A 16,161-nucleotide genomic window follows, 5' to 3' on the forward strand; every position below is an offset into this window, starting at 1 on the left:
GTAACCTTGGGAGTGAGGGTGACTGGGAGGTGATATGGGGGCATGAAATGGTGAATGACACAGTGCCTCCATTTTTAGGTACTCTTCAGTAAAATGTCTGTTCATGAGTTTTGCCCATAGCTAATTGAATTGTTTGTTGTTTAACTGTTGCGATTAGGTGAGTTCTTTTTATATTCTAGATACAAGTCCTCTGTCAGATATATGGTATAAAAATATTTCCCCCGTCTGTAGCTTGTCTTTTAATCCTCTTAATAGAGTCTGTCACAGATCAAAAGTTTTAAATTTTGATGAAGACAAAATTACTAATTTTTCCTTTAATGAATCATGCTTTTGATGTCAGTTCTCAGAATCTTTGCCTAACTCTAGGTCCTGATGATTTCCTCTTATGTTTTCTTTGAAGTTTTAAGTTATGTCTTATGTTTTAGCCCCATGATCTGTTTTCAGCTGATTATTGTATAAGGTGTGTGGTTTAGGCTGAGTTGTTTTTCTTTTTGTTTTTTGCCTATCAGAGTAATCTTAGCAACATGAAAAGAGTTGGAAGAGTGGCATGGACTTATATATACTACCAAATGTAAAATAGATAGCTAGTGGGAAACAGCCTCATAGCACAGGGAGATCAGATAGCTGCTTTGTGACCACCTAGAGGGGTGGGACCTAGGCGGGGTGGGATAGGGAGGGTGGGAGGGAGATGCAAGAGAGAGGAGATATGGGGATATATGTATATGTATAGCTCATTCACTTTGTTATAAAGCAGAAACTAACACACCACTGTAAAGCAATTATACTCCAATAAAGATGTTAAAAAAAAGAGTTGGAAAATATAACCCATCTATTTTCTGGAAGAAATTGTGTAAAATTGTTGATAATCCTGCCTCTAATGTTTGGTAGAAGTCTCCAGTGAAGCCCTCTAGACCTGAAGATCTGGGAACTTTTAAATTATGAATTCAATTTCTTTAATGGCTAAAGGACTGTTCAGATTATCTATTTCATCTTGGTTGGATTTTGGTTGCTTGCACTTTTTGAAGAATTGGTCCATTTCTTCTAAGTAGTCAAAGTTATGATTATAAGTGCAAAATTGTTCATTGTCTGCGCTTACAAAGCTTTTAATAAATGCAGGATCTGTAGTAATATCCCCAATTCATTCCTGTTACTAGTGATTTGTATCTTTTCTCTTTTTATCTTGTCGGTTTTACTAAAGGTTTATGTTTTATTGGAAAATTTTTTGAAGAAACAGCTTTGTTTCATTAACTTTTTTCTATTGTTTTCCTATTTTCAATCTCATTGATTTCTGCTATTATCTTTATTATTTTCTTCTTTCTGATGTCTTGGGTTTATTTTGCTCTTGATCTTTAGTTTCTTGAGGCAGGAACTTCAATTATTGATTTCAGACTATTCCACTTTTCTAATATAAGCATTTAGTGCTATAATTTTCCCCGTCAGCATTTCTTTAGCTGTGTCTCACATACTGTGATAGTTGTATTTATTTTCCTTCAATCTAGGTATTAAAAAAAAATTCCTTTGAGACTTCCTCCTTAACCTGGGCATTATTTAGAAATGCTTTCCTTAGTTTCTGAATATTTGGAGATATTTCTGTTTAGTTTGGTTTCATTGTGATCAGAGAATATACTCTGTATGGTTTCAATTACATAAACAGCATTTTCTGCCACTGCTAGCCATACGGTTCTTTCCTATGTATCCTATACTTTTTTTTTTTTTTAATTTAGCAGTCCTTTCTTTCCTGTAGCCCTAGAAGACTCTCTTTGCCAGCAAACTGGCACTTCCCTCCTTCTGGATGCACTTCTCGGTCCATTGTAGGATTGTAGGAAGGCCTCCAAACTCCGTTGCTCTTGAGAAGTTTGAAGGACCCTAGGCCACACAGACTGAATGGACCTCTTCTCTAAGCTGGACTTCCCTTTCCTTGCTGAAGGAGACACTCTGTACCCCCTAACTGGCAATGTCCAGTATTGATTGTTATGGCCATGGACTCAATTCCCTTTATCTGTAAAATTCTGACACTTCATATATGGTTGGTTGCTGACATTACCGGACTTTTACATGTATAGCATCTAGGGACAGGTAATTTGTATTTGTTAAATAAGGTACTGCTTTACCTCTATTGGCCTGACATTCAACTGTCATACCTTTGACTGATTAAAAAATGGGCAGAGGAGCTGTGTAGCCATTTTTCCAAAGAAAACATAATATAAATGGCCAATAGGTACATGAAAAGATGCTCAACATCACTAATTATTAGGGAAATGCAAATCAAAACCACAATGAGCTATCACGTCATGCCTGTTAGGATGGCTATCATTATTATCTTTTAAATAAATTTATTTATCTATTTTTGGCTGCATTAGGTCTTCATTGCTGCACGCGGGCTTTCTTTAGTTGCGTCGAGCAGGGGCTACTCTTCGCTGTGGTGTGCAGGCTGCTCATTGCGGTGCTTCTCTTGTTGCGGAGCACGGGCTCCAGTAGTTGTGGCACGCGGGCTCTAGAGTGCAGGCTCAGTAGTTGTGGCGCAAGGGCTTAGCTGCCCTGCGGCACGTGGGATCTTCCCAGACCAGGGCTCGAACCCATGTCCCGTGCATTGGCAGGTGGATTCTTAAACACTGCACCACTAGGGAAGCCCCAGGATGGCTATTATTAAAGAAACAAGAAATAACAAGTGTTGGCAAGGATGTGGAGAAAAGGGAGCCCTTGTGCTCTGTCGGTGGGAATGTAAATTGGTGCAGCCCCTATGGAAGAGAGTATGAAGACTCCTCAAAATATTAACAGAACCACCATATGATCCAGCTATCCCACTTCTGGTTATTTACCCAAAGAATATGAAAACACTAATTTGAAAAGATATATGCACCCCTACGTTCATTGTAGCATTTATTTAGTCAAGATATGGAAACAACCTAAGAGCTCAACAGATGAATGGATAAGGAAGATGTGGTATATATCTACATGATAGACTACAACTCAGCTATTGAAAAAGATGAAATCTTGTCATTTGTAATATGCTAAGTGAAATAAGCCAGATGGAAAAACACAAATATCATATGATTTCACTCATCTGTGAAATATAAAAAACGAAGAAACCCCCAAAACACAAAATAAATGAACAAACCAAACCAAACAAAATCAAACGTAAATATGGAGAACAGAATAGTGGTTACCAGAGGGGAAGGGGCTGACAAGAGGGTGAAATGGGTAAAGGGGATCAACAATATGGTGATGGATGGAAACTAAATTTTTGGTGGTGAGCATGCTGTAGGGTATACGGAAGTAGAAATATAATGTTGTAATCATGAAACATACAATGTTATAAACCAATGTTACCTTAACCAAAAAAAACCCCAAAACCTGTCATGTTCAGTCATATACTTGTGCAGTTTACTGTGTATCAATTTCCCTCAATAAAACTGTTTAAAAAGTCATAACAGATTATACTGCAGATTTTAGGCAAATAACTTGAAAGTCTAGACAAAATGGAGACTTTTATAAACAAATAATAGATTATCAAAATTGACCCCCATTATAAATAGCCTAAATAGACCATTTTTGTAGAAGAAATAGAAAAAAGTTACCATGGAACTATCCCACAAAAAAGTACCCAGCCCAGATGGTTTCACGTCAGAATTCAACTTTCAAAAACCAGATAATTTCAATGCTTTACAAATTGTTCTAGAACATTAAAAAATAAAAACTTAGCCCTTTTTATGATGCAAGTAAAATCAAAACCTGAACCTGAAAAATACAGAAAATTACAGACCAGTTTTACATAAATATTGAATAAAAATGTACTAAATAAAATATTAGCAAGTAGAACCCATAAACACATTAAGAAAACACCATGCCTAAGTGAAATTTATTCCAGGAATGCAAGATTGGCTCAATGTCAGGAAAGCCTGTCATGTAATACAAGAAAATAATAAAATTAAGGGAAAAAAATACTGTCGTTTCTATGGATGCTGAAAAACCCTTTTACAGAACAGAATCCATCTTTTAAAATAGTGACCGTAATGCTTATTCAGAAAATTTAGGCATATACAGCAGATATAAACTCCTAATTGTGAAATAATCATTGCAAAGTTTTGAAATCTGTGGTTCCTATATTTAGTGACCTACTATAAAATCCATAAGCCTCATTTTCATAGAGATTGGGCTACACTGCCAATTTGCTGAATTGGAGCTTCTAAAGGATTCTTCTAAAGGATTCTTCCCTCTTTTAGCCTGTAGGTTTTAGAACTGAAAAGAATAATAAACAAATTACTTAAAGTATTAGCCTTCAGGATATTATGTTATCTATAAGGGAAAATACCTCTATTATTGTCAATAAGCTATATGTGAAATATCTTTTTTTTAAATAAATTTATTATTTATTTATCTTGGCTGCGTTGGGTCTTTTGTTGCTGTGCACGGGCTTTCTCTAGTTGTGGTGAGCGGAGGCTACTCTTCGTTGCAGTGTACGGGCTTCTCATTGCGATGGCTTCTCTTGTTGCGGAGCACGGGCTCTAGGCACACGGGCTTCAGTAGTTGCGGCACACGGGCTCTAGAGCACAGGCTCAGTAGTTGTGGTGCACGGGCTTAGCTGCTCCGCAGCATGTGGGATCATCCCGGACCAGGGCTCGAACCCATGTCCCCTTCATTGGCAGGCGGATTCTTAACCACTGTGCCACCAGGGAAGCCCTCTTTTTCTATCTTTAAAAAAACAAAAACAAAAACAAAAAAACCAAATCTGGGAAATATATACTCTGTGAATGACACCTATATGGCCCTCTGTTGCGAGAACAGAGGCAGTGCCAAATTTAGGAAAGCAGCCAACGTCCAACAATTCAGTGACGTGGTTCCTTTCATTATGTTTACTGAAACTTCAATAATGTCATTTTTGTGCCCTGATGTACTCATACAAGCCTATTTAGCCCATAAAAATAATATATATATGTGTATATGTATATATATAGTTACAATAAACAATATTGTTTACACTTGAATGAATTTAAGATATGAGATTAGAGTGGGCATGGGAAAATAACATGTCCCCAGTGAAGAGATAATCATCTCAGAGATAGTGTCACAAGTCCAGGGATGCAGGTAAACAACTTAATTTCAAAAGTCCTGGTTGCTTATGTTTACAGACTCCTTTGAAAAGCGAAAAGAACTTCTGACTTTTCCTTTTCCTGACTTCAGACGTTCATTGAATGTTTTTAGTGGCTACAATGGGAAATTTAAGATATCCATTCCCCATACTTCTTGCCCATTTACATTAATTATATTAATTTTCCAATATCATGGAGACTATTGTTGAGGCTTGATGTCTGTCCATACAACTCCCCACAATATTCTCATTTAAAAGAGCCTCCCTAATATGGACTCACTGCTGTTTACTAAGGCCCAACCTCTATCTGAAGACTTTTCCATACTCATCACACTGTCAGTTTTTCTTTAGTGTGATTTCTCCAATGCTGAATAATGCTGGTGATCCCGTGGAAAACATTTCCACGTTCATCATGTTTGTAAGATCTATCTCCTATGTCAATTCTCTAGTGCAGTCAGTCCTGACTTCTGGGTGAAGGCCTTCCTTCCTACTGCCTTCACATACGGTTCTATAAGGTTTCCACGCTGAATAAAGGCATCCTTACAGTCATCACATTTTATGCAGTCTCTTGCTCGTGTGGATTTTCTGATATCAAATAAGGCTGCTTTGGCTGATGTCAAATATAACTTTCACACATTCCTTATACTGATAGCATTTTCCCCTGTGATGGATTTCCTAGTGGGAAAGGAGGGACCCCTGTAAACAAAAGCTTTTCCAAAAGTGTTGCTCTCAGAGACATTCTCTTTGGTATGTACTTCCTAATGCTGAATAATGACTCATCAGTAACTAAAGCTTTTACTAACTTACTGCATTGATGCTGTAATTCTACAGATTCCCCCCACATGATTTAGCATCTTCAGAAATTTTTTTGTGTTGGAGACAAGTCCTTATTTTCATTCTCAGTAACACCATCTAAAAAAAATGCACAGACAATTCAAATGTCAGTTGTCTCTTCCGCTGAGATCATGAGACTTATGATGAGAAACAGCGATAAAAATAAAACCCAGTTTTATCTAAAGTGCATGCCTTTTCAGTATCCCTAAACTACCAATTCAATTTTGAAAAGCACGCAAGAAGGCATGTGAAGTTCCAGTTTGAGAAGAGACAGCTGGACCGTCAGAAAGAGACTGGAAGAGCATACAGAATTTTCTCACAAAATGTGACAAAGAATCAGAAAGGTATAATCAAAAAAGTTAAGAAGAGATCAGTTTGAATCTGGAGGTGAAAAAAAGGGAATATCATGAAACCAAGAGAAATTTTAATTTGCTAAAGGGTAGTTAAAAGTACCATTTACACCAAATGAATGTACCTAGGCCACTAGTATAGACAAAATGCTCCATAAATGTTTGTTAAATGGATCAACAAACAATAGCATATAATAAAAGTTAACTTGAAACAACAGGCAGATCAGTTTCAAAATGCATATTATTTTGATGTGGGGGAATCAGTAAACTGGAAAAATAACAGTGGGGAAAATAATTTTTTCAGTTAATATGCAGGATTAAAAGATAAGAAAAACATTTTGAAGCTAAAGGAGTTGAATAAGTCAAAACAATAACAAAACAAAACACAGACACCTCCCAAATATTACCCAGAGTTTCTACCTAAAGAATTGGGCAAAGAGACCGGTAGGGGCAAGGTTTCCAGGGAAAGGACACTAACAAGAGTTCTAAAACCCTTCTTTTCAAGGATGTCTTCTTTCTCTGCAGACATTCTTTCTCATCTGCTTTCCATTTCATAAGGCAATAACGTGAGAGTTTAAACTAAGATAGGGTCTTAATAGACTGGACCTGACACCTCTTGATTCCAGGGTACTATCTTGCCATAAGCATACCTTGTTCTATCTGGGCCCTAAAAGCAATAGGATGAAGATAGTCTTGGAAAATTGAATTTGAAGCTGTCCTTCAGTAAAAACACCCAAATAACAAAAAAATCCCAATATAGGCAGAGAAGGTTTCAGAGGTGTACATGAAAACCCGGCGGAATTAAAGCCCATGAGGGAGATACTGGGTTATGGCTCCAGAGACATCTGGTGGATCCTAAAGTTGTTTTGCTGCTTTCTGTTCTATTCCTCAAGCCTTTCACTAGTCAAGCCATAAATGATCCTCCCAACCCTTCCCACCTGATGGCTTGTCCTTCAAGCTGTCTCTTCAACCTCTCTAGCATAACTGATGCCTCTTCTCTACGTTCTGAATGATATTATCCTCCTTAGGTCTGCAGCTCTACAGGCAGAGGTCAGGACCTGCTTCAGCGCCTGCTCCTTGGTCTGTATTTCTGGTCTCAGCATCTGTGGGGAGAGCTCCCCGAGTCTTCTGACAGCCCTGTGAGGTCCAAATATCTCTTTCCTGGTAGCAACAACTTAAAGTTGGAAGAAAGATTTTGTTTTGCCAGTCTGATTCTTGGTCCCAGGCACAGCCCTCTCCCTCTACCATCAGTCACTATTAGAGATCTTTCCTGCAAGAAGACTGCCATTCTGGAATAAGCGAGCTCAGGAGAAGATTCACTCCAGCTTGGGGTTCACACTGATTTTTCAGAAGTATATCCTTGTAGCTAGTCTTCTTCCTGAGGCATAGAACAACACTGTTAACAGAAACTCTAAATTTTATTTAGCTCTTACCCAAGAACTCACTTACCTGACAACGCACTGAAATAAAAAAAGGAACTCTGTCAGAAAGCTAAAAAAATTAGAAGACAGAGTGGGAGTGACTGCAAATTATTAGTAAACACTATCTGCTATAATCTCTTACTTCCTAGTTTAAGTTAATAAAGCTTGAGAGAAAGACCATGACCCTCCTCCCTTTGGTTCTCCCCTTCTAAGAATCCCAAATGGTAAAGAACATTAGAGATCAGAAAATAATGTCTAATATTTATTGAAAACTGACTGTGAATTTACTCATCTAAGCAGATTTTATCATTCCACTGACAGATCAATGATACTGAAGCACAGAGGGATTAAGTAATTTGCTAAAAGTCAAACAAGTGGATTCTATGTCGCTCCTTGTGTTCCGACTTATTCTAGGGAGTCATGAGTGGGATCATCTCAAAGGAACCCAACTTTCCTTTTACCAAATTGGGATTCCAGACCTTCCTCTTTTTCTCAACAGCCCCAATAACCTAAGACAACTCAGGACTTGGAAGCCATCTTTAACCTTCGCCTGCAACTCAATTCGTCGACTGAACTTCACCGGAGTCCCTAAAGGGCCGAATCACACACTGAGTCGAAGCCGGAGTCCACGAACCCTCTATCACCACCACTTACGACCCAAAAGCCAAAAGAACTCGCAGTTCTAGGCCTGTGGCTGTCAACAATGCCTCACCCTCAGGTCTCCTCTAGGAATCTGGAGGTTCTCTCCTCTCTGTGGTTGCCTGGCAGCATCTCCGCCCCTGCTGAGTAGCGCAGGCTCGGGCAGCTAGGTCAGGTAACTCCAAGGGCCTGCGCTCTGAGGCTGGGGCACGGCAGACTCCGCCCAGGGTCCGCCTCCCCCCCCCGCCCCCACCGTGCGCAGAACTTCTGAAGAGCAACTCAGACAAAAAGGGAAACTCCTTAGCTGCTAATTATCTTTAACAGGGGTGGAGACAAAAGATAGGAAAATGTTCGCTTGCCAGTTTAGGCGATGTTTATCTCCTGCCAGCCACTGTTCATTAGTTCCCAAGGTAAGAAAGTAAAAGTAGACCTGAGCGGGAGCTTTAATCCCAGCGGCAACAACGCAGCAGTCCTGGGAAAAATGCAGCGTAGTTACAGGTAATTTCTGGCCTGGGGCTGGAGCATCTAGAGGCAACGCATTTGAGAGAGCTCATTGAGAGAGCCCACGGCAATAGAACAATAGCAAACGGCTATAATGCACTTAGGTGCTAACCACTGTTCTAAGCACTTTATATAAAACCCCCATTTATCCGTATAACAATTATCCTCCCTAGGTCTGCAGCTCCCCAGGCAGAAGAAGGTACTATTATCGATATTTTACATTATGAGGAAATGAGATTAAGTCGCTTGCTCAAAGTCATTGAGCTGGAGTTTGGCTACAGCAAGCTGAAGAGTTCCTAAATTTCCTCCTCCTTTATCAGGGATGAAATGGTGATATACCTACTCTTAAATATTTCACTTAAGTAGGCTGAGCTGAGGCGCTAGATCAAAAAGTAAGATACGCATATCAAGCTTAGACAGGAATAATGACGATCTGCATAAATCAGAGGTGACAAATGGCCTCCTCTTAGGAATCCTCGGGACACCCAGGACCAGGCCATTTGGGCTTAAGAAGATGATTGGTAAAGCAAACATATATTCCCCAAAGATCACCTTGAACTGTGATGGGTGAAAACTCTGGGAGCCTTGACTGATGGGTTTTCAGACCTGGAAAAGGTCTTTCATAAGTGTGGGAAAAGAATCAACTGTTTACAAGAAATCAAGGGATAAAGGCTGGCTCTCAATAATGATCTCACAATGTGGGCTAGGGAGCTAAGCAACTGAGAAGTTTCAGACACTTATCGTGGTTGGCTTTGTCAAAATCAAATTATATGTATATAAAAGTATATGTATAAAGTAAAAATTAAAAACATTTTATATAAAATATATCCATACCTACTTTTTATATACAAATGATATAAAAATACTATGTATAAGAAATAAGGTGCAAGAACTCCTTACCAGTTATACCCAGAAACATCGGAAGGAGAGAGAACCCAAAGAAATTCTAATAAAATGATGAACTGCTGGAGGGGCTTTAAAATGTAAAATTTTCAGTGTGAAAGGTTGAAAGTTGAGAAAGTTCAATTAAAGTTATCAAAATGATTATCCCTATATTAAACAAACACTTGTTGCTCAAATAAATTCTGTGCTTGTGGAGTCAGGAGAGGCATCTGAAAGAACTATTTTATATAATATATACTTATCTATTTTTTTTTAATCCAAGAAGTGGTACTAGCTACAAATATAAAAACTTTTAAAAACCCTAATCAAAGGTATATCCATAGAGTTATTGGATAGATCCACAATGGGGACATCTCTAATCTTTATATTAGTCAGATATCCCTTATTCTGTCAGAATAATGCAGAGAATAATGGTTCTAAGCTAGGAATGTGATCCTTTCCTATAAAGAGCTCATCTTTAAAGTGAAATGTCTCCCGCAGACACCCTCATTGTGCAGGCAACAAGAATTAGGGCTGATATTTATGCTGGCCCAAACTTCATCCAAGATTTAGTATGCAAGAGGATGGGGATATTATTACCTTTGGTGTTTGGACCCAGGACTCTGTAGAGTTTCTTAACTATTTTCCAGAATACTGATAGGAATTGAAATTTTTCTACAGGTAGTAACTCAAAGCACTGAATACCACTGCAACATGCAGTTCGTTCATCTGAAATAAACAGAGGAAGAGTGGGCTCTGAAACTGCTTAGTTCGTATCTTGGCCCCACCACATACTTTGTGACCTCAAGCAGCTTTATTGATTTGTTTCCCCAGCTAAAAATGAAACAATGTGAGTAAAGCATTTACTAACGTCTGGCCCTTAGTAAGCAGTTAACAATTACATAATACTGTTAATAAATCCTTTCCTCTTACTCCTAAAGATTGCCAATAATAAGACTTTGACTGTTAACAACTTTACAACCACTGGATATTAACGAAAGAGGCTACTTCTGTTCTGAGTATAGGAGTGCAGAACTTTTCTAAGTGCTTCTATCTGATTGCTCCATCCTCACCATGCCCCATGGTGAGGATTCCTCCATCCTCACCATGCCCATGAGATTTCTCAATCCCAGAGCCCTGCTCAGCACCCTTGTTTTTTTGTTTGCTTTTGTTTTTTTTCAAAAGGGGCCCATCTTCCTTCCCTTCACAGTCCCTTTCTATTACACTCTCTGGAACCCTTTTGTGATTGTCAGGTTACTTTTTCATCCAAAGCCCATGTTTAAGCTCATTTTACTTTTCACTGCTTTAGAAATTTGATTCTCCCCCAACCTCTCCAGGTGCTTTTTGCCTTAAATGCTCAATATTTTGTTTACCTTCAATCAATCAGAAAACAGAGGCTAGTCAATCTTATTCTCATCCTTAATGTTATTTCTAAGCTGCTGCTTCATGATTCATTTGAGTTTTATACCAGTTGTTCTACCTGGCTATTGTATTACTGGCGGCCATTACTTCTCTTGTGGACTTGCTTCACTTTCATACTCTTTTCTTTCCATCCTGCCTCCTGTTATTGATGATTTAAAAATCCACATAGATGAACTGCTTCAAGGGACCCTGATTTCCTAGGTACTGTCATTGTCACACCACATCTTTTATAAAGATGTACTCCTGACTTCATCTCAAGGCATTTTCTGTTCACCGCACTCCCCAATTCCGTATCTAACACGTCATGTCCTCCGCTTGCCCCTCAGGGCCTTCAACTTCGCTGCGTGGCCAATTTAGTTCCAGATAGTAACCTTATATCTTCTCCTTTTCTAGGACTAGTTTGACCCCCTTTGATGCCCACCTGGAAACCCCATGCCACTCTGCCCTTTTTTTGGTTCTACAACTGTATTTAAGCACAAGAAACCACCAGAACAAAACCCCATTTATTTTTAAATAAGTTATGAACTGTATTCTTCTATGTAATAGGCATATTCTATTGTTCTGGGTCTTTGTTTATGGTTCCTTTATAATATTACTTAAGAGAGTTACAGGCAAATGGAGGAACCTGTGTGCACTGAGAGAACATGTTAAGCAGAGGCTGAACTGGAGAGACTGCAAGTAACAGCATGGAGAGTAGACAGCAAGTTTAAAATAAGGATTGCATTCCATCGAGCGGTCAGATTAAAGAGAGAGGCTCTGACATTATGAGGAGCAATTTCAGTTTGGAAAACATGTTTGTGAAATCAGATTAGATGACAAGTATGGACAGCATCAGTTTGGTAAAGAGATGTTCTCATGAAGGCTCTTGTTACTAAGTCAAGTCCCCTCCAAAGAGACGAATTTACATGAGAGAAATTTGAGACAGGGAAACCCTAGGTAGGGAATAGGCCTCATATACTTACAGCTACAGAGCTCTCAGGGCTCAGTTCTAGGATCCTTGTTCATTTCCCAGACATAAAAAAAATTAGGTTTCCAATCCTAGCTGCCTCAATGCCTGGTGCACAACTCCAGTGTTGGTCTTATGAAAAAGCCTAAGCAGTCCTCAACTTGTGAATGAGTTGTTTTTTAAATGTTCATTTGCTTTCCTATGTTGTGAACTCAGAAAGTTTTCCCACAGTCAACGTAAATCTAATCCCAAAAGCCAATGTGACACATAATATGCCTAAGTTATAGCACTAACACCATTATCATTTTCATGGGAAAATGTGCTCACAATTACAATTTAGAAAGCTAGGAACATATATATTTCTATAGGACTAGGGACTCTACTAGTTCCAAGCCAGTGATATTCCTATGTCCTATATAGGGATTATGGACGGAGGGGCAAGAGACTAGGGCACTAGGGAAATGGGGGTAGAGTATATTATAGGAGTAGAGAGACGGGATAAAGACAGGGCTGCGCAGAAAGGTAGTTAGGAATAAAGAATGGTGATTACCCTTCTTTTTCCTCTTCTTCCTCTTTTGTCACTATCCTACCACTTCAAACCCACTGACCAGCTAGAGGTGAAGGGAGATGAGGGGACTGAAGTTGTGTGGGGTGAGGTGGGAAGGCAGTCCTAGAAATTGTGGAGTTTGCTGCAGCAACGTAGAAAGGGAAATAAAAGGATATCTCAGTAGAGATCAAATATGACTTCTGTAAATAAAAAGATAAACAGACCAGGAGCTGTGTGTACTTCTTTGTGGCTTGCCTACTATCCACTACAATGATCATCACAGGTTCTCATCAAAAACAGAATTGTTTACTCAGTAATATATGGGTAATGTCAACCAGTTTTTGGTTGATTTGTTGTTTTCTGAAGCCCCAAGGCAAAGAATCACTAATCTTTGGCTCTTTTATGTGCTCGAGAAGGTATACAAACCAAAAAATTATAAGCCAGTTCTCTCAAGAAATTATTAGGGGATTCAGAACACAATGGTCACTACAGAGGTGGGAAAAAAGGGAAGCGTAAAACAGGGAAGAACACCAGCACCCCACCCCTAAAACACACATACACACAAGCCTTGCACTCAGAAGAAACTTGGGAGCCTTGGAATATAGGTCAGTCTTTTTTGAAACATTTAAATTTGAAGGGACAGAAAGGCCATCTTGAAGACCTAGTTTTTAGGCATGATGGTGGTCTAATTCCCTGTTCATTGTAAAGACCTGGTGGCTCATGTCCCCTAAGGGCTTTCCTCATGCTAAAAATCTGCAGCGGCCTGTGTTCATGCTTCCTCACTTCACTGGCAACCACGAAGGTAGCAGTGATTCAGCGCAACGTTTCTCAAAATTTAGAGTACATCAGGTGACTGTGGAGCTATAAAAATGAAGATTCTCAATCCCCATCTCAGACCTAATGAAGCACAGTATCTGTGACTGGGACCCAGGTATGTTACACAAGCTCCACAGGTGATTCTGATGTTCACTGATGTTGAGGAATCACTAGTGTAACGAACAGGACTTGAAGTCACAAAACTGCACTTACGCTGCTGGTCTTTTCCTTTGTGTGATATTGTAGCTATGTCACCATCTCCATAAGCAAGAGTATCCTCATTTTTAAAATGGAGAATAATTTTAATTTATAGAAACATTTTAGGAATTCAATGAGAAAAGTGCTTTGTAAGTGTCAAAGTATTAGGTGAAATTATTGGCATTCTAACTCTCCCAGAGTCTGTCCTCAAGCTGTTTCCAACATAGTGCCATCAACTGCCCAGTCTGAATGAACTCTACTTTAGGCTGGCTAGTCTTGTCATTGATGCTTCCAAACTACATGCACTCTGCTTACATTTGTTCTACCCTAAATGTTTTCTCCCTTTTGCCTTCCAAATATCCCCATCAAAACTTTATCTTAAATAAAGTCTTTCCTGACCACTTCAGGTAACAGTGATCTGTCCTTCAGAATTTATAGCTTGCCAAGTGCCACTTAATTCTACACTACTTTGAGCATCACTTCTATTGTCCTATAGTCTTGACTAAACAGTGGACCTTATATATCCCAAACTAGGTTGTAAACTCTTTGAGAAAAGGAATCTGGTGTTATGCTCCTTGTTCTCCACAGCACCTAATGAAATGGGCAGCAGAGTGTATTTTTTATGAAATATCCGAAGTTACCTTATAGCAATAGTGACTAACATTTTGTCCTAAATCATCTCAAAGCTAGTATTTCTCTCCAGCCTGCACTCTGTGAGACAGCTTCCCTGCAGTCTTCACACAGAACCAGAGTTTTCTGCTTTGTGGGTAGTCTGATGTTGAGTAAGAGCTGAGTTCTGCCTAAACGACTCCCCACACTCTTTACATTTATAGGGACCACCTCTATTATGGATTCTCTGGTGTTTACTAAGATCTGACCTCTGTCTGAAGGCTTTGCCACATTCGTCACATTGGTAGGGTTTCTCCCCAGTGTGGATTCTCTGATGCTGAATGAGACTGGTGATTCCTCGGAAGGCATTCCCACACTCATCGCATTTGTAGGGCCTCTCTCCGGTGTGGATTCTCTGATGTTCCGTGAGGACTGATCTTTGAGTGAAAGCCTTTCCACACTTATCACATTTATAGGGTCTCTCTCCAGTGTGAATTCGTTGATGTTCTATAAGACTTGTCCTCTGAATAAAGGCTTTTCCACATACATCACATTTGTAGGGTTTCTCCCCAGTGTGGATTCTCTGATGCTGAATAAGGCCACTCTGACTGAAGGACTTCCCACATTCCTTACACTGATAGCATTTTTCTTTGTGGTGGATCTCCTGATGGGAAACAAGGGAGGAGTTATAAACAAAGGCCTTTCCACACTCGCTGCACTCATAGGGCTTCGCCCCAGTATGGACTCCTTGATGCTGGGTAAGAATTGAACGCCGACTAAAACTTTTATTACACTGAGTACAATGATAAGGTTTGTCTCTTGTGTGGATTTTGAGATGGTGAAAGAGACCTGCTTTCTGGCTAAAGGCTTTGCCACATTCATTACAGTGGTAGTGTTTCTCTCCTGTGTGAAGTCTCTGATGTTGATTAAGAGCTGACCACCGGCCAAAGGCTTTGCCACACTCATTACATTTATATGGTTTCTCTCCCGTGTGTATTATTTTGTGTCGAATAAGCACAGTTCTCCCACGGAAAGTTTTTCCACATTCTTCGCATTTGTAGGGCCTGTCTCCAGTATGGATCCTCTGATGTTCTACGAAGCATGAGTGTTGACTAAAAGCTCTTCCACAGTCATCACATTCATAAGGCTTTTCTCCTGGACAGACTCTCTGGTGTTCAGAAAGGTCTGAGTTCTCAGTCAAACTTACTCCATTTTCATCACATGTATGTTGTTTATCTTCCCTGGAGTATCCAGAAGGCTCTCCTATTTTTTCTTCAGGTTCATAAGTTTTTTCATACCTAGCTGACTGAGACATTTCATTTTCAAATTTGCTAGATATATTCCCATATGGTTTCATTTCTTCAGAAACTTCTTGCTTTAAATTCCTATACTCATTTCCAGTCTCAACATCTGAAACTAAAAATGGATCATAAATGTTAACTAGTTTCTTGTGATAGCAAATAGCAACTTCACTAGGCAACATAAACTTATTCAAGTGAAAAATTACATAAGAACCTAGAGTTCCTGCATGACTATAAAATGGCACTAGAATATACGACAGACTAATAAACAAAGCATTCCAAAAACTGTTAAGGAAAAAAGCAATAACCCAATAGAAAACTTGGCAAAGAAAAAAACTGATGGTTTCCAGGAAAGGAAATACAATAGTTCTTAAACACAAGAAAAGATGCTCCACCTCACAATAAGAGAAAAGCAAATTTAAACAATATTGAGTATAATTTTCACCCATCAGATTTGCCAATAGCTTGATATAACACTATGTTCACAACATGGATATCATACATTGCCAGTGAGAGTGTAAACTGACCCAAGCTTTACAGAGGGCAAGTTGACAATATATATAAACATTACAACTATATATATAAAACCTTTGACCTAGTAATTCC

General features: G+C 39.1%; 1 protein-coding gene across 4 annotated transcripts in view; it reads right to left on the reverse strand.

Annotated features, from left to right (window-relative positions):
• The window catches only part of LOC137231709 (zinc finger and SCAN domain-containing protein 23), a 68,301-nt gene that overhangs the window by 26,388 nt on the left and 25,752 nt on the right, over window positions 1-16,161 (reverse strand). For 3 of the 4 annotated variants that reach the window (XR_010946713.1, XM_067752261.1, XM_067752260.1), the window contains exon 4: window positions 14,524-15,670. Coding sequence is in view for 3 of the 4 variants with exons in the window: in XM_067752261.1 (XP_067608362.1) it covers window positions 14,524-15,670 (1,147 nt within the window). In the remaining variant the exon portion in view is untranslated. Of the gene's footprint in view, window positions 1-14,409; window positions 15,671-16,161 lie in introns of all 4 variants that reach the window. The other variant, XM_067752265.1, reaches the window with a different exon arrangement.

This window comes from Pseudorca crassidens, chromosome 10, assembly GCF_039906515.1.
Source record: "Pseudorca crassidens isolate mPseCra1 chromosome 10, mPseCra1.hap1, whole genome shotgun sequence".
In the NCBI taxonomy this organism is placed as follows: domain Eukaryota; kingdom Metazoa; phylum Chordata; class Mammalia; order Artiodactyla; family Delphinidae; genus Pseudorca; species Pseudorca crassidens.